The sequence below is a fragment of the Phalangium opilio genome, unplaced genomic scaffold (assembly GCF_054372755.1).
Source record: "Phalangium opilio isolate 3A_F unplaced genomic scaffold, DU_Popi_V2 ptg000048l_1, whole genome shotgun sequence".
Classification (NCBI taxonomy): Eukaryota; Metazoa; Arthropoda; class Arachnida; order Opiliones; family Phalangiidae; genus Phalangium; species Phalangium opilio.
In genome coordinates this window covers 5,894,033-5,918,191 of record NW_028324170.1, presented here as the reverse complement: position 1 = coordinate 5,918,191, position 24,159 = coordinate 5,894,033, and the positions used below count along the sequence as shown (strand labels likewise).

At 35.9% G+C, this 24,159-nt stretch overlaps 1 protein-coding gene and 3 long non-coding RNA genes across 7 annotated transcripts; 3 read left to right on the top strand and 1 right to left on the bottom strand.

Annotated features, from left to right (window-relative positions):
- The first annotated feature begins 41 nt into the window (after window positions 1-41).
- Window positions 42-10,888, top strand: Dip-C (dipeptidase C). Of its 3 annotated transcripts, none has more exons than XM_089839833.1 (18): window positions 42-175; window positions 365-500; window positions 4,724-4,901; window positions 5,331-5,458; window positions 6,086-6,149; window positions 6,228-6,275; window positions 6,345-6,406; window positions 6,915-6,959; window positions 7,430-7,505; window positions 7,764-7,810; window positions 7,890-7,958; window positions 8,726-8,803; window positions 8,895-9,043; window positions 9,130-9,251; window positions 9,333-9,395; window positions 9,572-9,682; window positions 9,792-9,875; window positions 10,672-10,888. In XM_089839833.1, the coding sequence occupies exons 2-18, from the start codon at window positions 487-489 to the stop codon at window positions 10,816-10,818; spliced, it is 1,485 nt and encodes a 494-aa protein (XP_089695959.1). In that variant the 5' UTR covers window positions 42-175; window positions 365-486; the 3' UTR covers window positions 10,819-10,888. The 3 variants fall into 3 exon arrangements, with proteins under 3 accessions (XP_089695959.1, XP_089695958.1, XP_089695960.1); XM_089839834.1 differs by having other exon boundaries at window positions 108-175; window positions 451-500; XM_089839832.1 differs by having other exon boundaries at window positions 103-500.
- A 3,599-nt stretch (window positions 10,889-14,487) lies between these two features.
- LOC149673991 (uncharacterized) lies at window positions 14,488-16,639 on the top strand. Its single transcript, XR_016367033.1, has 2 exons — window positions 14,488-15,998; window positions 16,415-16,639. It is a non-coding gene; the product is annotated as an uncharacterized LOC149673991 (long non-coding RNA).
- Window positions 16,640-17,997: 1,358 nt separating this feature from the next.
- LOC149673989 (uncharacterized) lies at window positions 17,998-23,917 on the bottom strand. Its single transcript, XR_016366976.1, has 5 exons — window positions 23,705-23,917; window positions 20,680-20,803; window positions 20,276-20,609; window positions 19,741-19,937; window positions 17,998-19,158 (listed from the first exon to the last, which is right to left on the bottom strand). It is a non-coding gene; the product is annotated as an uncharacterized LOC149673989 (long non-coding RNA).
- On the top strand, window positions 20,794-23,617 carry LOC149673990 (uncharacterized). 2 transcript variants are annotated; one of them, XR_016366975.1, is made up of 5 exons: window positions 20,794-20,932; window positions 21,003-21,037; window positions 21,160-21,336; window positions 21,677-21,873; window positions 22,456-23,617. It is a non-coding gene; the product is annotated as an uncharacterized LOC149673990 (long non-coding RNA). The 2 variants fall into 2 exon arrangements; XR_016366974.1 differs by lacking the exon at window positions 22,456-23,617 and having other exon boundaries at window positions 21,677-22,007.
- Window positions 23,918-24,159: the final 242 nt, after the last annotated feature.

The window sequence follows — 24,159 nt, the reverse complement described above, 5'->3', positions numbered from 1 at the left end:
TTACTGATTAAGTCCTTAATTTAGCGCGTTGTTAATAAATTTCGCTACTCCCATCCCATCCACCAGGCGTCCGCTTGTTTAATTCTAGCAGACGATAGATCTTCCTTAAAAAAGAGGAACAGATTACTACTCCATCGCCCCTCTCCTCCAAGAATAGATAACGGCGATAAGGAAGGTAAATTTATTATTTATAGGCCAATATCAAGTAACTAACGTCATTATTGTCAACTGCGGAAAATTTATCTATTTATTGGAAAATTTTAAACACTTGAGATTTATTGTGTATGATTTTTAACAACCGAAGCTTTGACTCTCTGTACTTGTTTTCACTGTGTAAGAGGGCAATTATTTATATTGTGATTAGTTTTCATGTGAGATAAAAAATTTCCTCAGTCGGATAATTGGGGGATTGATAGAGAAAATTCATTAGTGTATAAAACCTCCTACCAGACGCAACAGCCCGTTCCAAGTCACTCCAGTACAAAAATGGCAGGTTCAAGGTGAGTGTTTTCTTATTTTTTTATAGTTTTTTTCGAAACGTACTATGGGTTTAATTTGTATGTTAATTTAATATAAAATTGTCACTTGAAATTTGAAGGTGTTATTGATAGAATATTATATATAGAAGGCAATTGAAAATTTATAAGCAGTAACTTCTGTACGTAATTATAGGATTTTAAGGTTCAATGCCCTGGTTCAGCCTGCACTATCTAGCATAAGGAGATTCTATGGGTAAAAAATATACCTCTATGTTAATTTCACAGGCTAGAAGACCGTAACATGACCCCCACCCCGCGTCCCCCATTTGAGACTAACCTAACGTACTTTAAACACTCTGACGAAAACACAATCCCACAACCGGTCGTTATACTGCAAGTCGCCATTATTAGGTGCTATTATCGGTTTTTACCTCTCCGAGTGACGTATGTCACGGAGAGGTTCTAATTTCGACGTGTCTGTGTGTGTGTCTGTGTGTCTGTGTGTGTGTCTGTGTGTGTGTCTGTCCGTTGTTACACCCACGTGACCGCGTTCGCAGTTTGCAAATCGGAGCAAACGTGTATTCAATTTCCAGACCGCATTTACAGTCCCGGAAATTGTATTGCCTGTCTAACAACTCTGTTCATTTGTTCACCCCACATGGACACCAGTCTGAACTTACTGGCTTCTAAACACCACCATCTTCTAGTCTTTCGCCCATTCCACATGGACACCAGTCTGTACTTACTGGCTTCTAAACACCACCACCTTCTCGTTTTTGTCCATTCCACATGGACACCAGTCTGTACACCTGGCTTCTAACACCACCACCTTCTCGTCTTTGTCCATTCCACATGAACACCAGTCTGTACACCTGGCTTCTAACACCTCCACCTTCTCGTCTTTGTCCATTCCACATGAACACCAGTCTGTACACCTGGCTTCTAACACCACCATCATCCTTAAGGTTAAGACATACGCGGCGATCGGCTAGGGTTACGAGAAACGTCTAGCCTTCCAATGGAGGGGTCTTCCTCCAAGGTTCACGCAATTGCGGTTGTTCTTGCTTTTAGCTGTAGTTCGACACCCTTATATACTACCTATTTGAGTAAGGCGAGCAACCGGAGTATGCTTCATTTCAAACGTCAATATTAGTCAAGTCTCTCAAGGTTGTTTAATTATTCTTTTTTAAAACGATGTAACGCTCAATAAGGCGAACAACTAACGAAGAAAATATTAAATATTAATTATATTTATTTTAAAATTTAAGATAATCTCTTTTCTCAATTCAAAATTAATACGGAAAGAGTTAAAAAGCAGTCTATTTTTTTTCTGTGTGTGTCTGTCCGTTGTCACACTAGTGCGCGGAGTTAGCAGTTCGCTTTGTTTTGATGTGTTAAGAAATCCTACAGAACCTTAATATTCACTTTTTCCATAATATAAAGTGAATATGTGGAAATCTTTTTCGTTATTACGATGCATTTAGTACTTTTGTAGCTTTAAAGCTCTGTTTCATTTTGATATTCCAAGGATGTTTTTTAATATTATTATTTGAAATGGCTGTTTATATATTACTTAAGCTATACTACATCTGTATATAGAATAATCCTTGGTTTAGTTATTTTAAGAAAAAAACTAAGGCCTGGATTCTGTCGGGTAAATTAAGTTTGATCCGCAATAGGCTTAGTGAACCAAAGAGTAAATAATTGAGACCTGAAGTGGAGTAATCTTTGGGTTTTGATTATCGTGTCTGTAATGAAGGGACATTAACGGTTCAGAGTGAGCCGAAAGTTAAATACACGTTTAAATAATCAGACTTACATTTTATAATAGAAGAAAGCATCATGGTAGCAATTAGATCAGTGAAAGGGCTAATCGTTATCGGGTCATAGCTTTGAAGTTTTCATTCTTGTTGTCTGTATGTGTCCGTCCGTTGTTACAGTAGTGCGCTGCGTTAGAAGTTCGTTTTGTTTTGATGTGTAAAGAAACCATAATATTCCCTTTATCCTTAATATAAAGTGAATATGTGGAAATATTTTTCGTAATTATGATGCATTTAGTACTTTTGTAGCTTTAAAGCTCTATTTCATTTTGATATTCCAAAGATTTTTTTTAATATTATTATTTAAAATGGATGTTTATATATTACTTAAGCTATACTACATCTGTTTATAGCATAATCCTTTCTAAAATCACAGTGAATACAAGCACAATGCTGCTATGTTGGTCAAATGACCTCTTATTTGTCAATAGGCCTAGTGAACCAAAAAGTAAACGTTTGGGTTTGGTTTTCGTTTCTGTATGCAGAGACATTAACGGTTCATAGTGAGCCGAAAGTTAAATACACTTTTAAATAATTAGGCTTAGATTTTATAATCATGGTGGAAATCTGGGCCGCGTTCAGCAGAGCCCAGCGCTGCTAGCAGTGTCCTACATAACGGGATTTTGCTTTTGAATTTTGACGTCACGGTGTTTAGCGCTGAGCTAGCGCGGTCTTCAAAGAAAATAGTCGGCTTTTTGGATAACGTGACGTAAAACGCGTAGTTCTCAGCTTGGCGAAAAAACCATGGAGGAATTAATACAGATAGCTTTATGGGACTATAGCTATTTAATTGGCGTGAAACCAGTTGATCACGCGAGAATTTTAAGAGATATGTTATTTTCTAATTTTAATTATAAAAGTTGTTATCTATCTCTATAAATATGTTATCCTACAATTTTTGTTAAGCCTTGGTACCTTGCACGCTTTATTGCGCCAGCGTCATTTATAAAACGCCGATGACCGGAGAAAAGCTATGACGACAGAGCTCACCGGTAAACATTTCCAAAATCCGCTGTCTTTTTTGGTGAGCTCTGCTGAACGCAGCCCAGACCAGTGAAAGGTCTGATCGTAATCGGATAATAGCTTCGTGTTTTCATGCTTTTTATGGTACGCATTTACTTTCAGTGTGTGTAGCCACAAATAAGCTTTGGTGTTATGTAACGTTAACAGTCATGTTGTTAAACTAAGAAAATCGTTGAGGTGAAACGAGAGGATAGTGTTTACATGCCAACCCTGTTGTGAATATGGCTTTGAACATAGAGGGCATACAGTTGAGGAGTAGAAAATTGGGCCTTTACAAACACGTAAAGTTAATATCCCTCCAAAGTTTTATCTCTTCATTTCCCGTTTTTCCCCCATGGGATGATTTTAATGTGTACAAGTATATCATTATTGGATGTAAAATGTCGTCTGATTTACAGTAAATTTGCTATGCTTTGTATACTGCTTTAATATTTCATAAATTTTAACTTAAGAAACATTTCCATATCTGGGTAAATAAGTTTGAAGTAGTCGTCTTGACTCGGAGAGGTAATATTTTGGTTTTCCCAACTTGTATAGATTTTAAGATAATTAAATTGTATCATAGTGTTCCTAGTAACTACAATATAATATTAACAGTACGATAACATTTTGAAATTTAGCGAAGAAAAATTATTTTATTGAATTTAGAGACAAACATGAGATAATTAATTGGGGAAAATTTTCTGATACTAATTAACAATTCCTATTAGCACGTCTCTAAGCACTACTTATAAAGGAATCTAATCAAATGGCTTGACAAGTACTTCAATTGATAAAATATCATTAGCAATTTATTTTCCAAACACTTTCAGTTAATTTATTACGAATTATGGGGATTAAAGTTTAATTAGTTGACGCTGCGTTATTTTTATTTAAAAAAAAGTAACAAATTACATCACGAGGATCTTTAACTAATAAAAAAAGCGCCTGCAGAAAGCCCAAGTTAATTGGTTATAGCATAAGTTCATAAGATATGCTCCATAAGTCTGTCACTGGTTACTGAGAGTTTGTCATGAAGTGACGTAGGTGAAACGTCATAGATTTTCGTAAAGCGACGCATGGTGAGGCGCTGTCAAAGATTTAGTACAGACCAAAAAGGAAGATGGACTGCAAAACCGGGTGCAGTCAATTCTGGCGTCGTCTCTAGTATTACGATGTGTCATACTTATAGAATATATATCTTATAAACTTATGGTTATAGGTTTCCGATGTAAATGTACATTAAAAATTTAGCTATTGAAACTTAAACGCGTTTGGTAAATTAAGTTTTGTTTTTCATCTTGTTTTATTAATCTACATTGATTAAAAAATATTGTTACGGCCATTTCATTATTTTCCCTTATAATGTTCACTAAACTACTATTTTTATGAACCATGACGTGTTTGTTTACGTTATTACAGGTCGTACTCGCAGGGACCTCATACCCTTTCCGTTCCTTACTCATTGCACGAATTAAATAGGAAAAGACTTTGCGAAAGATTATTAGCCAAAAAGTCCCTTCAAAATGCAATTGTCATTTTGCAAGGCGGAGAATCCCAAACGCAATATGATTCTGACAAGGAGCATGTTTTCAGACAGGTTTGTACTTTGTATAGATTGTATTAACAAAGTGGAGAGAGAGGGGGAGATAGAAACGCGCTCTATAAAATCCGCCGAAAAATGGGAAAGTAGGGGGGTAGAAAAAACAATTTTCGGTACGTTTTGTTTTAGGACGCACATCCTTTGCGCACGGGGGATTGACCTCCTCGCCTTATCTCTGTCATCCCCTCCGTCAACTGTGCGCGAGAAAGCTGCGCTCAGGCGCCGCGGTGTACCGTAGATTTACCCCCGTTTTCACCACGCATGGATCACGGCTGCCTATACTGATTCTCTCTCTTTCTCTCCTCTTTGGTATTAAATTCAAATTTTGTTAACGATTTTGATGTTATTTTAACAAATTAATAATTAATATCATTTTAAAGTGATATGTTGTACATTTTCTAACTGAAATATATTAATTTATTTAAGGAATCTTATTTCCACTGGGCATTTGGAGTACAAGAACCAGATTGCTACGGAGCGATCGAAGTTGAAACTGGCGCTTCTCATTTGTTTGTTCCCAAATTACCGGATGAATACGCAGTTTGGATGGGAAAGTAAGTAAAAAATATTGTTTATTTAATGGCGTATTCCATTTACTCGCTTTGAGATCGCTCGCGACTTGCTCTGTTACGTCGTGAAATCCAACAGATGAATCCATTGGCGCCCCCGATGCCTTAGCACGCCTTGTAGTGGGAAAGCGATCCTTCAGGGGCGGCAACTTATTAGCCACATCGTAGTATACGTTGAGGTTCTTAGTTTGACCCGAGCCGTAGTAGTAGTAGTTGTAGTTGTGGCCGGAGTTTTCGCTTTCGTTATCGTTATTTTTTAGCTTAAAAGGAACTTTATATTACCACAACCCGGGTCGCTCACGCAGTAGTAAGACATTCTACCACTGAGCCATAGAGACTTGATAGAAACCCCGAGTTTTTATCGTTTAGTTTTATCTCTAAAATGTCGGGGTGATGTGGGGTGTGGTACCTCTTAATCTGTGGGGTCGGATACTTTTGAATTTTTATCTATGGGGTCGGATACTTCTGAATTTGTATGTTTGGGGTTTCTATATTTATTTACTTTTTATGTGCTAATTAAATAGATAACGATGTGGCTACTATTAAGGCCCAGCCCTTGGGCCATCTTGTTATAAATGTAACATCCATAATGTAACTCGTAATTACTTTTAGATTGCATTCTCTGGATGATTTCAAGGATAAGTATGCCGTTGACAAAGTTCATTACGTGACTGATGTAAGTCTTAATCTTAATTCCTTCTTACATCAGTTGACTAACTTCAGGCTAATCTTATTAATTGTTTTATTAAATTAGATAGCGCTTGTTATTGAGGCGTTAAAACCAAACGTATTGCTTACTTTGGTAAGGTGAAATTGTTTCATTGTTTTTGCATTAATGTGGTTAATTAATATTAATTGAAACTAATTACAGAAAGGCCTAAACACTGATAGTGGAAAAGAATGTCGGGAAGCCTTATTTGATGGAATTGGAAAGTAAGTTTTATCATAGGATATGTTCCATCAGAAGGGGATAATAGAAGAAGGATGACACTCTGTATCCTCTTAATGCTTTAGTTATGTAACGTCATTCTTCCCAGGCGAGGGATCCCTTTTAGTTTGCTTTCCCGCTCATCAAACTACAAATGGGCATCGCACTGTAAGGTGAATTCTATAATTGTTTGGCACTAAATCCCCTACAATCATCCCACAAACCTTGATTGTCTTGACGTGGGACAAAAATGCACAAGCGCGTCTTGCCAAATATTTAAACGCTAATAGAGTAATGATGAGGGAACTATTTATTGTGTATGTGATTCGGTTTAGTAACCTTGCTCTAAATGATCCGATGTTGGGAAGAGTGACGTTACACTTACCCCGCTTTGTGCTTGTACACTTCTCTCGAAGAGAAGTATTATATACTTCTGGTTCCATGTCCAGTTCCATGGGTGTTTTACGTCATGTATTTTTAAGTATTTATTATATGACGTTTTATTTCATTTAGGTTTAATGTTGATAATACTACCCTTCATCCAGAAATTGCTGAATGGTAAGTTGGGTCCCGAGATAGGACATCAATTAAGAGGCAGTGGCGGAGTAAATTTGTAAAAACAAATATCTCTGCGATGTCATCTATAAGGGATGCGCGTGAGGAAATTAGTTTTCACGCTATAGGATAGGCAACTCCCTATCTCCGACGGCAGCTTCAGTTGTCAGCACGCGCGAAGCTAGTTCTCTATGTAACGTAGCTACGTTGCTCGCTGACAAGAGACGAAAGAAATACTTATTTTCAGGATCTCTAAAATCTCGAGATTTAAATCCTGAAAATGAGTATTTCTTTTGTCTGTTGTCGAATAATCTGCCGTCGGAGATAGGGAGTTGCCTATCCTGATTTCCACACGCGCATTTTTTTTATCCTTGTCTATCAATCTGGTTTTTATGACGTCATAGGATCGACATCGTCTCTCGCGTTAATTTATAAATTACTGTTATTTATTTATTTATGTTTTAACTTTGTAGTAGAGTGATTAAAACTGATTTGGAGCTTCAAGTTCTCCGTTATACGAACCGCGTAAGCAGTGAAGCTCACAGGGAAGTAAGTAGTTAGCGGGGTTTTTTTTACGCTTTTAGATATGCAAAACGCGCTATATCCCGTCTGCTAGCTACACGTGACCTATTGAATGATTATATAGAGTGCTGTCAGTTGTGACGTCAGATCCAAGGTTAAACGTCACGAGTCTGCCTTTAGCAATGGCGGCCATGACAGTTACCGTTTTTTCTTTATGGGAAAACAGCATGGGTGACGTCACACCCGCGCTTCTGACAGCACTCTATATTAATTAATTCCCCCTAGGTAATGAAAAAAATCCGACCTGGAATGACAGAGTACCAACTTGAAAGGTATGACCTCTCTCTCTCTTAAGTAAATTTAATAAGATTTTTATTAATTAATTAATTAATGTTCTTTTTTTTCTATTAGTATATTTTGCCATTACTGCTATTATAATGGAGGTGCACGACACATGTCATACACCTGTATTTGTGGAAGGTAAGACTCTGTTATAATTAGTTGGTGAATTTTCTTTCCTCGCTAGTCCTTTTAAAGGGTCTGTGAAGCGTACATTGGCGGGTGGGTGAAAATTATTTGAAATACGTCACGCCCTCAAAAGGCGTGGTTCAAAGAAGCTTAGTTCGTTTTATTTAAAAAAAAAAACTATCATTTCTGGGAATTGCCGCTGCAATCTTGCGAAAAACAAGGCCTCCATGTGGATTCTTTGTGTCTTGTCGCCATGTGGTGCTTGTGACGTATTTGAAATATAATTTTTACCTTCCCGCTGATGCCTTCTTATTTCAATGGCCCCTTTAAGCATAGCAGAAGTATATAATACTTCTCTTCGAGAGAAGTGTACCACAAAGCGGGGCAAGTGTAACGCCACTCTTCCCAACATCCCTTTACATTTAGAGCAAGGTTACTAAAACGAATCACACAATACGCGATAAATTGTTCCCTCATCATTACTCTATTAGCTTTTACATATTTGGCAAGACGCGCTTGTGCATTTTTGTCGCACGTCAAGACGAGGTTTGTGGGATGATTGCAGGGGATTTAGTGCCAAACAATTATAGAATTCACCTTACGGTGCGATGCCCATTTGTAGTTTGATGAGCGGGAAAGCAAACTAAAAGGGTGAGCCTGGGAAGAATGACGTTACATAACTAAAGCATTAAGAGGATACAGAGTGTCATCCTTCTTCTATTATCCCCTTCTGAGCATACTTAAGTGTTCTGGAGTAAAAAATGCGCACTATTTTTCAGCGGGGAGAATGGAGCGGTTTTGCACTATGGACACGCCGGTGCACCCAATGACAAGACTATTCACGATGGAGATATGTGGTAAGGATTTTAGCCCAGCTTGAGTTAACTTTTGCGTATCCTTGAACAGTGTTGTAGTAGTTGAAATCTTATTTCATATGTCTAATTTCAGCCTTTTTGACATGGGATGCGAGTACTATTGTTATACTTCTGACATAACCTGCTCGTTTCCAGCCAATGGTAAATTTTCTGATGCCCAAAAGATAATTTACGAAGCTGTACTGAAAGCCAGTAGAGCCGTCATGGATGCTGTAAAGCCAGGTAAGGCAGAAGTTAATTAAATAGATGTTTGAAGGTTTTAGACGATGTCATGACTCATAAATACCATTTTTTTTCTTTCTTTCTAGGCGTTTCTTGGGTTGATATGCATCTGCTAGCTGAAAAGGTGCAACTTGAAGAATTGAAAAAATCTGGGCTTCTGCAAGGTGATATCGATGAAATGATGGCTGTGCGTTTGGGAGCGATATTCGTGAGTTAATTTAACTTAATTTAATTGAACTTAATTAATTCAATCAAAGATTCATTGTTTTAAACCACTTGTCATTTTTAGATGCCACATGGATTGGGACATTTTATGGGCCTTGACGTACACGATGTTGGAGGCTATCTAGAGGTAATTATAATTCACTGTATAAGAATATGGCGACCTGAATGCCCTCCAATTGACCATAAGCCTGCACTGCAATTCATAACCTAAACTGTTGCACCATAACCTTATCACAATATAAGTTTAGACACAATTTTACTTCACATTTAATAAACGTGCACGGTACTTTAATGAATCTATAGGGTCAACCTCCTCGAAAAACTGACTCTGGACTGAAATGTCTCCGAACCGCCAGAACACTCGAAGAAGGAATGGTGTTGACCATTGAACCAGGAATTTATTTTATAGCTGCAGTAAGTAAATAAATAATTCTCAAATAATGGTTGCCGGCAATGACGTAACTGTTTTTATTGTCTAATTGTGTTAAATAATTTTTGTTTAAAGGCTTTAATCTTTTTATAGCTTTTAGAGAAAGCGTTGAAAAGCCCCGAAATGGCAAAGTTTTTGGTACCGGATGTTATTCAGCGATTTCGAAACTTTGGTGGAGTAAGTATATAGTATCAGAAGGGGATAATAGAAGAAGGATGACACTCTGTATCCTCTCAATGCTTTAGTTATGTAACGTCATTCTTCCCAGGCTCCCCCTTTTAGTTTGCTTTCCCGCTCATCAAACTACAAATGGGCATCGCACCGTAAGGTGAATTCTATAATTGTTTGGCACTAAATCCCCAGCAATCATCCCACAAACCTTGATTGTCTTGACGTGGGACAAAAATGCACAAGCGCGTCTTGCCAAATATTTAAACGCTAATAGAGTAATGATGAGGGAACTATTTATTGTGTATGTGATTCGGTTTAGTAACCTTGCTCTAAATGTGCCGATGTTGGGAAGAGTGACGTTACACTTACCCCGCTTTGTGGTACACTTCTCTCGAAGAGAAGTATTATATACTTCTGATAGTATATAGTAAAACAGGTTGAAGGCAGCCCTTTGCGAAAACAGTTTCTGGGCCTCGGGGCAACTTGTTTTAAAGTTTCCGCGCACTCGCACTCGCACTTAGCACGCCCTCACCATATCGCAAAGTATTCTGGGGGACTTCGATGCATTTTTCGACCAGAGTTTTTTATTTTGTCGTCTATTGAAGTCAACATATAGGGACTTGGCATTACTACGTCATGAAACGTCAGGCTACCTTCCACCAAAGCTAAAAACATAGCAGGAGGAGGGGTTTATATAGTTTTCATTCTGTAAAAAAAAAATACCATAATGGCGCTGGGGGCGGAGTTAAGCCCGAATTGCCAAGTCCGTATTGACAATGGAATTGTTGCATTTTTGACGTAGGTTCGAATTGAGGATGATATAGTTGTAACATCTGATGGTATGGAACTCCTTACTTGCGTTCCTAGAACAGTGGAAGAAATCGAAGCTTTGATGGCAGAAGGCCGTTCCGAACCAAGCGTCTTTCCACAGCAGAAACTTCAAAATTAATTCAGTATATTCTATGATTATTATAATTTTTTGTTATACATTAAAATATATATTATTCCGCTAACACGAAGCAATGCGATAACCATTTTAGTGATGCGAAGTAATTTAAGTTCTCGGAAAACCTATTTGCGGATTTTGTGGGCGTTATCATAGGCTGAAATTTCGCCAAGGCTAAAGTTGTTAGTTTTACTTTTTTTCATATAGACGAGAGTGTTCTTCATTGTAGGCCTAATAAAATCTATATGTAATCTGAACGAAGTATACGACGCGAGAATTTGCTAAACTAGGACGTTTTCCAGTCAATTTTCCAATTAAGTGATTCTGTACTAAGCCTTTGACAGCGTCGCCCCAGGGGCCAGGCGTCTCTTTGCGAGAATCAATGACCTACGTACGTCACTTCATGACAAGCTCCAGTTTGTAACCGGTGACAAACTTATGGAGGAACATATCTTATCAACTTATGATGAAAATAGCATGCGTGGGTCTTGATAGTGTAGAGGAAGCGTGGTAATACGTGTTAAAAATAAATAGGTGATTTTAAAAATGACGTTTCACCAGGTGCGCGCACCGGCGCACCACACGGCTAAATATTTTCTATGGGGGAGATTGGTCGAATTTACAAACGGCTAGTCCATATAAGTACTCGGGACCATCTTGTTTAATCTCGATCAAAATATCCCTTTTAACTTTCCCAAGTTATTTTTTGAACAATATTTTATTAAAATCACTCTTAGGCGCCCGTTTTATTCCGAGGTGCTTCGAATTTCCATGTCTTTTATTCGAAAGTGTAGCTATAAAACGTATACTTTCCTCTCTGGCTTTTGCCAAAAAATATATTGGATGCGTATGTTGAATCGTGTGGTCCAATACAGGAAAAATGGAGTCCCATTTTGAAGCTTGTTCTTTTATGAATCAAGTAAGTAATTTTAAAGTTAGGCCAGGGATAGATTTAATTTTAGAAGTAGGAATGGAGAACAGAGTAATCTGGGCGCGCGTCAAAGTCCCGGACCACCTTCCACGGGACGGAGGGGTATGAAAGAAGAGGCGGGTCATAGCGAAAGAGGTAAAAGAGTTTTGCGATTTTACGGACATAAAAATTTTAACGGAGTAAACACATGGATAAAATCAAACTTTTTATTGATGTAAAAATCAATAACATACAAGCGTTAGCTTTCGACCCGCGGGTCTTTATCAAACTAACATCAATAAAAAGTTTGATTTTATCCATGTGTTTCCTCCGTTAAAATTTTTATATTATTTCACCATGGTATTTAAAAATAAAGTCGTTATTTATTTTACGGACCTTGAAAAGGAATTACGTATTTTTTTCCGTCACCGTCAGCAACGTCATCAAAACGTAGTTTAAGTGAGCCAATGAGATTATTTAAACTATTCGTTACGCGTTGGAGGGAGGGACGTCTCTATACTGGGCTATGAGTCGGACTGAACTAAATACTAACCGTTCTCCATTCCTACTTCTAAAATTAAATTTATCCCTGGTTAGGCTTAAGTGATATCGTTGTGAGGAAGTTTAATGTCTCCATGCGTTCGCGAGTAAAGCGTGGACGCGTTTAACAAGAGTGGACAAGTGCACAATTAGCTAAAGTTGAAGTATGACTTTGATTACGTCTATGAACATTTGAGTCATATTTCCTTGCCAATCAGGCGGTATCGTAAATTTATCATCGTAATATCTAGAAAAATAAATAAATGCGAAATTAAAATTAAGTTTAAAATTGATCTGGAAAATTTTGTGTCTATAGCTTGCCTACTCGTTATAAGGACCCGCGTGAATATCCGGTGACCCAAAGAACTCGTGAAAACCACGCTTCAATGGTAAATAATGGGTGATGGCGACAAAGATGCCTCAATTTCAAACCTATTTCTTTTAGAATTATCATTTAAACTGACTTAATTGTTAATTTTCAATACCATTTTCCAATTATATGGTTCCGATATCTTTTTTCGGCTAAAAACTCTGCAATTATAATATCATCTTCTGATATTCCCCTTATGAAGTCAGTTTCCGTATGGTATATGATAATTTCGGATTAACTTACTTTGCGTGTTTACCAAGTATACTATATACCATTGCGAGCGTGTGCGTTGTCAGTATAGAACCCATTTCTAATAAGCAATTAACGTACGCGAAAAGCAACTACGTCACGCGAAAAAAAGCATTTTCTGACCCCCCCCCGTCCCCCCAGATCACGCTTCGTCACGCTTTTCTCAGACCCCTCCCCTAAAAACCACGTCACATTTATTTAACCCCCCCCCCTTATGCACTATGATTTGTCTTTATTTACAAATTTTATTTGATTAATTTCTTGAGTGATATGCCGCCCTCTCAGAAAAATTTTGCTCGGCTGAAAATGCAAGTTCTCTTCCGTTTTAAGCTTTTTCCCTCTGATTGACCTTTAGAATTTTAATGTCTGGATGTGCTTTTTATAACCTTCAAAAAAGTTCCATAAAGCTTAGTTAAAGGGTCACACTTTTTAGGTTTCGACACTGTCACCGAAAACAGACTAATCGAGCTTGAGATTTAGAAAATTTGCCAAAGAATCGAAACCATTTCAATCGGCAGGGGATTTGATTCATCCTCACAAATAATAGGGGCGAATAAACAGAGACATAAGAGAGTTTACGCTGTTTATTTTAAATGCGCTATTTAAATTGGCTATATAAAGGTGTAAATAGTAGATAATTGCTTAAATTTTCTACTATTTAAGCGATGATGGAATAACAATTTTGGTAATTTATTGTAACGGTGGACTATGGAATGTTGTCTTTCTTCTTCTATAACATAAGAGAGCCAATCGGCCTCTTACTGACTTCGTAACAAAATCAATGCTAAATGTGACGTCACGCATTGAAGAACCCCTCCCTCCCCCTTGTCACGGACCGTCACAAATTTAGAAACCCCCTCCCCCCATAAGAGTGTGACGTAGTTTATGGACGGTCCCCAGTCAGTAAAGCTTTAAGAAATTGTGAAACGAGAGATAACAAAGGTAGCGAAGGAGCCGTTAAAGGGAGGGTGAAGTGGAAAATCAAGTGATTTTTAATCGATTCTTCCACTAATAATAAGACCAGTCTGCATAGTGAAACATTCAGGAAATACCTTGAAATGATTTTATAATTCAGAATCAGATTAGGTTCAGATTTTGACTGGATAATTTGAAATAAATAAGGACCTCTGACCAATCGCGTAACGCCCAGCCTTCCTGTTAACAAAATTCCAGTTTCAGCCTCTAAATCTCGCGCCACGATTATCATATCGCGCGCAAATTCTATCAAATCTCGCGATAAATTTGATTTGGCATGGAGCGGGCCACGAGAATTTTGTTAACAAGAAGGTAGGGCGTTACGCGATTGGTCAGAGATCCTTATTTCAAAGTATCCATAAAATCTGAACCTAATTTGAATTTTAAAATCATTCGGAGATATTTCCTGGATGTTTCACTACGCAGACTGGACATATAATGTGTAGAAAAATCGATAAAAAAATCTCATGACGGAATTGGGCCATGATTCTAGAAAATCGTGCGGAAATGGGCATCCTCGGGTGGAAACAAAGCTTTAACCTTTCTCAGAATTTATCTGGGTTCTTGATATTATAATTAATAGAATAGCACACAGGGTGAACACGCACCTACTCATGCTAATAGCATGGATAAAGAATGCGCGTGCGGAAATTAGTTTTCACGCTATAGGATAGGCAACTCCCTATCTCGAACGACAGCTTATTCTGTACATACTCTGTTACCACATCAGTTGTCAGCACGAAAAAAAGCTAGGTCTCTATGTAACTTAGCGTTGTGCGTGCTGACAAGAGACAAAAAACTTCAGGATCTTCAGGATTTATAATATCCGCGAGTCTTTCTAGCTCGAGTGCACGAACCTCTAGGCCTTAGTTTCAGATACGTGTGAAATTGCCTACAAACTACTGCAAGTTGTATTGTGTTTTTATGCTGTTTTATTGTGTTTTATCCTGTTAAATGTGTGTTTATGCTGTTAAATGTGGTTTTATTCTATTAAATGTGGTTTTATGCTGTTTTATTGTGGTTTTATGCTGTTTTATTGTGGTTTAATGCTGTTTTATTGTGGTTTTATGCTGTTTTATTGTGTGTTTATGCTGTTTTATTGTGTGTTTGTGCTGTTATATTGTATTTTCATGCTGTTTAATGAGTTTATGCTGTTTTATCGTGTTTTTTTATGTTGTTTTATGCTATTTTATTGTGTTTTATGCTGTTTTATTGTGTTATATCCTGTTTTACTGTGCTCTGTGCTGTTTTATTGCGTTCTATGCTGTTCTACTGTGTTTTATGCTGTTTTATTGTGTTATATGCTGTTTTATTGTGCTTTTATGCTGCTCAATATGTGTTTATGCGGTTTATTGTGTATTTATGCTGTTTTATTGTGTGTTTAAGCTGTTTTATTGTGATTTATGCTGTTTTTTATTGTGATTTATGCTGTTTTATTGTGATTTATCAGAAGTATACCACAAAGCGGGGTAAGTGTAACGCCACTCTTCCCAACATCGGAACATTTAGAGCAAGGTTACTAAAACGAATCACACAATACGCGATAAATTGTTCCCTCATCATTACTCTATTAGCGTTGAAATATTTGGCAAGACGCGCTTGTGCATTTTTGTCCCACGTCAAGACGAGGTTTGTGGGATGATTGCTGGGGATTTAGTGCCAAACAATTATAGAATTCACCTTACGGTGCGATGCCCATTTGTAGTTTTATGAGCGGAAAGCAAACTAAAAGGGTGAGCCTGGGAAGAATGACGTTACATAACTAAAGCGTTAAGAGGATACAGAGTGTCATCCTTCTTCTATTATCCCCTTCTGGTTTTATGCAGTTTTATTGTGTTTTTATGCTGTTTAACATGTGTTTTATGCGTTTTTGAGCTGTTTCATTGTGTTCTATGCTTTTTTATTGTGTTTTATGCTGTTTTATTGTGTGTTTAAGCTGTTGTATTGTGTTTTATGCTGTTTTATTGTGTGTCTAAGCTGTTTTATTGTGTTTGGGCTAAAATATTCTATAAAAGTTATGATATTAGTTAGAAATCTCTGCGTTATTCCACAGTTAAAAAATATGTTTGATATTCCCTAGCTTTTTCTCAGAGAATGGACATTTAGGACTAAGGTTGTACAATCTTGAAGCTAAAACTGGTAGCGTTATATTACCCCCTCATCCACATTTGCCTATAGCTATTTTCCACAGATTACTATAAAACACGGGTACCATACAAGATTTAGTTTAAAATTTAAATGATTTGGTTTCTCAAATATCGCTAGAAATCTGTATTTTAGTTGGGAGATGGTTTCGAGTACGTGTCGAGTCTTACACTTCTCAGGATATTAAAGGGGCTGACCGAACCGTGGGGCAAACGACGGTCTTCCTCACAGAACTTAGCTTTACGGTTGGGTAAAAGAGAAGGAGGGGGAGGGTCGAACAGCCCCTTTAACTCCTGAAATTTGTTACTGAGTTTCAGTTTAAAATTAAATTGCTAATTAAAGCATTCCAAGTATTAATACTAGTGTTTATGACGATAATGAGTTAAAAATGAACTTTTCTAATTTCAAAGAAAAATACAAGCATCTGCTGCATTATGAGCCTATTGACGTCTTCTTCCCAGTGCCAAGCAGAGGGGACGGGGTCGACGCCATTCAGTGATAAAGGAGGGCTTCTCATATCACACGACGCGAGCAAGTTTCAACGAAGTTTACTTTTTGTTTCTCTATCTATATACTTTTGTTTATACTTCATAAATGTACTATAGAATAAATAAATTGTTCGTCGATTTAATGAATCTCATTTTTTATTCCTTTTCTTGTCAATTAAGTTACAGGCATATATAGGATTTTAAAATGGATTAATTATATAAAAATGGATTGAGAATATGGGTTAATTAGAGGTTCCCGGTAATCACTTTAGCATTGTTGCACTGTTAAAGGCAGCGCGTCGAGGGGCTACTCACTAATGAAAATTTTCTTTTATCGCTGATTTTTATTTATAATTTAAAGGAGGATAGGGATTCATTGGTGATTTAAAATGGATGGGGATTAATGGTTGCGTCTGGATTACGAGTAATCATCGAGGGGCTACTCACTAAAAACTTGTTAGCGATTTCAAACGGGATTGGGATTGTGGGTAACTTAGGGGCTACGTGTTGTTATTATTTTACTAGTTATGAACGGATAATTAAGAATTCACACATTTGACGCTAGGGGAGCTTCAAACGTAGTTACGTATTTACTGACATCTAAAACATGATAAAATTCGGCTAGACATTCGTGTAAGCAATAGATAGTTCATAAATTGCCGCTAGGGGCGCTGTGTACGTAGTTACGTATTTACTGACATCTAAAACATGATAAAATTCTGCTTGACATTCGTGTAAGCAATAGATAGTTCATAAATTGCCGCTAGGGGCGCTGTGTACGTAGTTACGTATTTACTGACATCTAAAACATGATAAAATTCTGCTTGACATTCGTGTATGCAATAGATAGTTCATAAATTGCCGCTAGGGGCGCTGAGTACGTAGTTACGTATTTACTGACATCTAAAACATGATAAAATTCTGCTAGACATTCGTGTAAGCAATAGATAGTTCAAAAATTGCCGCTAGGGGCGCTGTATACGTAGTTACGTATTTACTGACATCTAAAACATGAATAAATTTGCCGCTAGGGGCGCTGTATACGTAGTTACGTATTTACCGACATCTAATACATGAAGAAATTTGCCGCTAGGGGCGCTGTCTATAATATTATATAGGCCTAACGGTGTGTTCTCTTATTTGAATTAGCGCCCACGTCACACTTCGAAGCGCCCCCAACGACGGAATTTATTATAAAACTCGGACGCCACTTGTCCACTTTTCTTTTCTCTCTGCGCCGGCGACCAGTCAACATCGTTCCTTGATCAGCTCCTCGTAATGCTGACTTTCGAAGGCAATATTGGATGGAAAGCCTCGTTTCACGCCGATGTTGGGACGTGACTCTAAGCTCTCCGCCATTGAATGTCCAATAGAACGTTGAAATCAACGCAAAATGTTAAGCCTAGTACGGTATGTGTGTAAGTCTTTCAATAATCCAAAGCCACCCAGCTAGCATTTTATTATTTTATTTAATTTTAGAGTTTAAATTATTTAGGTAGAGTTAATTGTTAGTTAATTATGTTTATTTATTGAAAATTAACTACAATATGAAGAAATTTCCAGACACGAGGTCAGTTAGACAAGGCTTAATTTAGAACATCTTAAATCAAGTACTTGGGCTTATATTAGGGGAAATTAAATTCCTTGTCTATTTTAAATAATAAACCTCGACTGTTTGAAAATTAGGTCTCATTTAACGGCGCGAAACTATATTACCTAAAATCAGTAACGTTTGGATAAACGGGGCCAGATTAGGTTGCACGAGGCTAGGCTAAACCTTTCTTAAAAATTTATCCGGGCCTGGCACTAATCTCTAAGTTTTTACTTTATGCCATCGTTTTAAATTAAATTAACGAGGGTATTTTTGAATTATTACGCGTAAATGATAGATTTGAGATTCTAAAATTTCATTCGTGGCAGTATTTAATTTTTTAGATAATGAACCACAGTCTAATAAATTAAATGGTTTAAATTAATTAGGGTTAACTGTTAATAAATTATCATTAATTATGCAAATTAAGTCAATTTAATAATTTTAAAATGAGCCACGAACGCGAAGTTAAGGCTTGAGATTTTTAATTTATATTTACGGGAATATTTTACGTAGTTTTTTTCTTAAATTATTTTAATCTATGGTATTGTTTCCGTGAGTTATTACTTATTACTTTGTTAGGACCTTATGTAGCCCGTTAATTCTGATATGGAAATTGCTTAATATTTAGTGCAATTCTTACATTCTATTTATGGGAATATTTTACTTGGTTTTTTCCTAAATTATTATTTTGCTAGGACCTTAAAGTAGCCCTTTAGTTCTGATTTAACTTAATATTTAGTGTGATTTTTAAATTTTGTTTTTGGGAATTTTTTACAAAGTTTTTCTTATAATTTACGGAAACAAAACCATAGATTAAAATAATTTTTTTTCTTAGGACCCCTCTAATTCTTATTAATATTTGTTATTAATATATTTTCATTTTTAGACGGCAAGACGTTCTTCGATATTCTGTTGCTGGTCATTCGGAGACTTTTCCTAGCAGATGATTTCAACCTTTGTTAGAGAGGCTCATTCCAGATGACATCTTCCTTGGATTTGCGATACAAGATGTTTTCAACCTGTTGTGGCCTTGCAATCATTCTCTACAAAGATGCGATGAACATCACGAAATCTAGAAAATTCAAATTTGTATTAGAATTATATTTGAAACTACTTAATTTCTTTTTACACGTTCAAACTTCAATTTACGGGACACTTTACATTATTTTTTGTTGAAAATTTTTGTAAACACCTTATTTTTTACTTTTTGTTCAATAAATTATGCCTTAAACCACTTTTTTTTGTTTTCTTAAAAATTGTTTGATTAAGAGGGAAGGTTTGAATTTTTTATCTCTAAACAGATAGCCTATTTTTTGGGGACCCTCTTTTAGGCTTCTTTTAGCTTATATAAGAAGCATAAATGAATCAATTTGCTTTAAAATTTAAAAAAATAAGCTTAATTGCTTAAAAAAAGTAAAAAAAAGGCCTAAAAAGGACCTCAAAAATACTACCCCAAGTCCAGACCCTAAAAAATTCAAACCATCCCCCATATCGAAACTTTTTTAAGAAAACAAAGAACGTGAGCCAAGGCAAATTTTTTTTATTGAGAAAAAAACAATTGAGGTGTTTACAAAAATTTTGTACAAAAAAATATTTAAAGTGTTCCATAAATTAAAATTTGACCGCGTAAAATTAAATGAGGTAGGCTAGTTACGGATTAAATTTAAGAATAAAATTAAGTCCATTGGCGGAAAAACTTCACGTTCCAATCAGATTGAAGGCCTCGTGTTTCGCAAATCCAAGAAAGATGTCATCTGGATTGAGGGTCCTTAACATCGGATGAACTTCCAAGTCTACTTGAAAACGTCTCTGAATGACCAGCACCAGCTTATCCAAGAAAATCATTCGCGCCTAAAAATTAAAATAAATTAATTACAAATATTAAGGCAATGCCTAATTTTAAAATAAGTGCTACTTTAAGCCTAACAAAATAATAATTTACCGAAATAATCCCATATATTTAAATAATTAGCAAAATACTGGCGATACATTGATAAGAATTTTTTTATAATCTAAGTTAAATTTCTTAAGCCTTGTTCAAATGTCTTAACCACGTGGTCGTAGTTTATTTAATTTTAATTCAAAATTATTATTTAATAGACTGAATTTACGTAAATAATAATAATTAACTGCCTTTTCATTAAAACTACTTTATTTATTAAAACAATAAGCTATTAAAAAAGGCTTACATTTGCTGCGCATTAACAAGTTTGTTCATTCCACCATGACCTCGCTGAATCGATTCCAATAGATCATTCAATGGCGGAAAAGAGCTCTAGATTCTGGATTTATTCCTTGACGGCGATAATAAAAATGGCTGTTCGACGGCGAAAGGCCTGATTTCCAAGAGCTGAGCAGGAAACGATCTTGACTCCACGATGCCAATATAAGAAAGAAATTTCAGTCGGTTACTCAAGAGCAAAGTTCTCTCCCACAAGATTTACACTCTCAAGACGTTAAAAGCAGACGACACTAATTGGAGTAATACCGTTTTTCCGTTGGCCTATTCCATGGAGTAATTTTCTTGGAGAGAGAAGGAAACTTTCTTTAAAATACCATAAAATTTGGTGTCTCCTACAATAATGCTCCATACCTTCCATTGTCCTTTTCCATGGAGTAGTTTTTATGGAGCGAAAATGAAAGTTTCCCTAAAATTTGGTGTCTCCAACAATATTGCTCCATACGTTCCATTGTCCTTTTCCATGGAGTAATTTTCGCTCCAAAGAAATTACTCCATGGAAAAGGACAATGGAACGTATGGAGCAATATTGTTGGAGACACCAAATTTTAGGGAAACTTTCATTTTCGCTCCATAAAAACTACTCCATGGAAAAGGACAATGGAAGGTATGGAGCATTATTGTAGGAGACACCAAATTTTATGGAATTTTAAAGAAAGTTTCCTTCTCTCTCCAAGAAAATTACTCCATGGAATAGGCCAACGGAAAAACGGTATTACTCCAATTAGTGTCGTCTGCTTTTAACGTCTTGAGAGTGTAAATCTTGTGGGAGAGAACTTTGCTCTTGAGTAACCGACTGAAATTTCTTTCTTATATTGGCATCGTGGAGTCAAGATCGTTTCCTGCTCAGCTCTTGGAAATCAGGCCTTTCGCCGTCGATCAGCCATTTTTATTATCGCCGTCAAGGAATAAATCCAGAATCTAGAGCTCTTTTCCGCCATTGAATGATCTTTTGGAATCGATTCAGCGAGGTCATGGTGGAATGAACAAACTTGTTAATGCGCAGCAAATGTAAGCCTTTTTTTAATAGCTTATTGTTTTAATAAATAAAGTAGTTTTAATGAAAAGGCAGTTAATTATTATTATTTACGTAAATTCAGTCTATTAAATAATAATTTTGAATTAAAATTAAATAAACTACGACCACGAGGTTAAGACATTTGAACAAGGCTTAAGAAATTTAACTTAGATTATAAAAAAAATTCTTATCAATGTATCGCCAGTATTTTGCTAATTATTTAAATATATGGGATTATTTCGGTAAATTATTATTTTGTTAGGCTTAAAGTAGCACTTATTTTAAAATTAGGCATTGCCTTAATATTTGTAATTAATTTATTTTAATTTTTAGGCGCGAATGATTTTCTTGGATAAGCTGGTGCTGGTCATTCAGAGACGTTTTCAAGTAGACTTGGAAGTTCATCCGATGTTAAGTACCCTCAATCCAGATGACATCTTTCTTGGATTTGCGAAACACGAGGCCTTCAATCTGATTGGAACGTGAAGTTTTTCCGCCAATGGACTTAATTTTATTCTTAAATTTAATCCGTAACTAGCCTACCTCATTTAATTTTACGCGGTCAAATTTTAATTTATGGAACACTTTAAATATTTTTTTGTACAAAATTTTTGTAAACACCTCAATTGTTTTTTTCTCAATAAAAAAAATTTGCCTTGGCTCACGTTCTTTGTTTTCTTAAAAAAGTTTCGATATGGGGGATGGTTTGAATTTTTTAGGGTCTGGACTTAGGGTAGTATTTTTGAGGTCCTTTTTAGGCCTTTTTTTTACTTTTTTTAAGCAATTAAGCTTATTTTTTTAAATTTTAAAGCAAATTGATTCATTTATGCTTCTTATATAAGCTAAAAGAAGCCTAAAAGAGGGTCCCCAAAAAATAGGTTATCTGTTTAGAGATAAAAAATTCAAACCTTCCCTCTTAATCAAACAATTTTTAAGAAAACAAAAAAAAGTGGTTTAAGGCATAATTTATTGAACAAAAAGTAAAAAATAAGGTGTTTACAAAAATTTTCAACAAAAAATAATGTAAAGTGTCCCGTAAATTGAAGTTTGAACGTGTAAAAAGAAATTAAGTAGTTGCAAATATAATTCTAATACAAATTTGAATTTTCTAGATTTCGTGATGTTCATCGCATCTTTGTAGAGAATGATTGCAAGGCCACAACAGGTTGAAAACATCTTGTATCGCAAATCCAAGGAAGATGTCATCTGGAATGAGCCTCTCTAACAAAGGTTGAAATCATCTGCTAGGAAAAGTCTCCGAATGACCAGCAACAGAATATCGAAGAACGTCTTGCCGTCTAAAAATGAAAATATATTAATAACAAATATTAATAAGAATTAGAGGGGTCCTAAGAAAAAAAATTATTTTAATCTATGGTTTTGTTTCCGTAAATTATAAGAAAAACTTTGTAAAAAATTCCCAAAAACAAAATTTAAAAATCACACTAAATATTAAGTTAAATCAGAACTAAAGGGCTACTTTAAGGTCCTAGCAAAATAATAATTTAGGAAAAAACCAAGTAAAATATTCCCATAAATAGAATGTAAGAATTGCACTAAATATTAAGCAATTTCCATATCAGAATTAACGGGCTACATAAGGTCCTAACAAAGTAATAAGTAATAACTCACGGAAACAATACCATAGATTAAAATAATTTAAGAAAAAAAACTACGTAAAATATTCCCGTAAATATAAATTAAAAATCTCAAGCCTTAACTTCGCGTTCGTGGCTCATTTTAAAATTATTAAATTGACTTAATTTGCATAATTAATGATAATTTATTAACAGTTAACCCTAATTAATTTAAACCATTTAATTTATTAGACTGTGGTTCATTATCTAAAAAATTAAATACTGCCACGAATGAAATTTTAGAATCTCAAATCTATCATTTACGCGTAATAATTCAAAAATACCCTCGTTAATTTAATTTAAAACGATGGCATAAAGTAAAAACTTAGAGATTAGTGCCAGGCCCGGATAAATTTTTAAGAAAGGTTTAGCCTAGCCTCGTGCAACCTAATCTGGCCCCGTTTAACCAAACGTTACTGATTTTAGGTAATATAGTTTCGCGCCGTTAAATGAGACCTAATTTTCAAACAGTCGAGGTTTATTATTTAAAATAGACAAGGAATTTAATTTCCCCTAATATAAGCCCAAGTACTTGATTTAAGATGTTCTAAATTAAGCCTTGTCTAACTGACCTCGTGTCTGGAAATTTCTTCATATTGTAGTTAATTTTCAATAAATAAACATAATTAACTAACAATTAACTCTACCTAAATAATTTAAACTCTAAAATTAAATAAAATAATAAAATGCTAGCTGGGTGGCTTTGGATTATTGAAAGACTTACACACATACCGTACTAGGCTTAACATTTTGCGTTGATTTCAACGTTCTATTGGACATTCAATGGCGGAGAGCTTAGAGTCACGTCCCAACATCGGCGTGAAACGAGGCTTTCCATCCAATATTGCCTTCGAAAGTCAGCATTACGAGGAGCTGATCAAGGAACGATGTTGACTGGTCGCCGGCGCAGAGAGAAAAGAAAAGTGGACAAGTGGCGTCCGAGTTTTATAATAAATTCCGTCGTTGGGGGCGCTTCGAAGTGTGACGTGGGCGCTAATTCAAATAAGAGAACACACCGTTAGGCCTATATAATATTATAGACAGCGCCCCTAGCGGCAAATTTCTTCATGTATTAGATGTCGGTAAATACGTAACTACGTATACAGCGCCCCTAGCGGCAAATTTATTCATGTTTTAGATGTCAGTAAATACGTAACTACGTATACAGCGCCCCTAGCG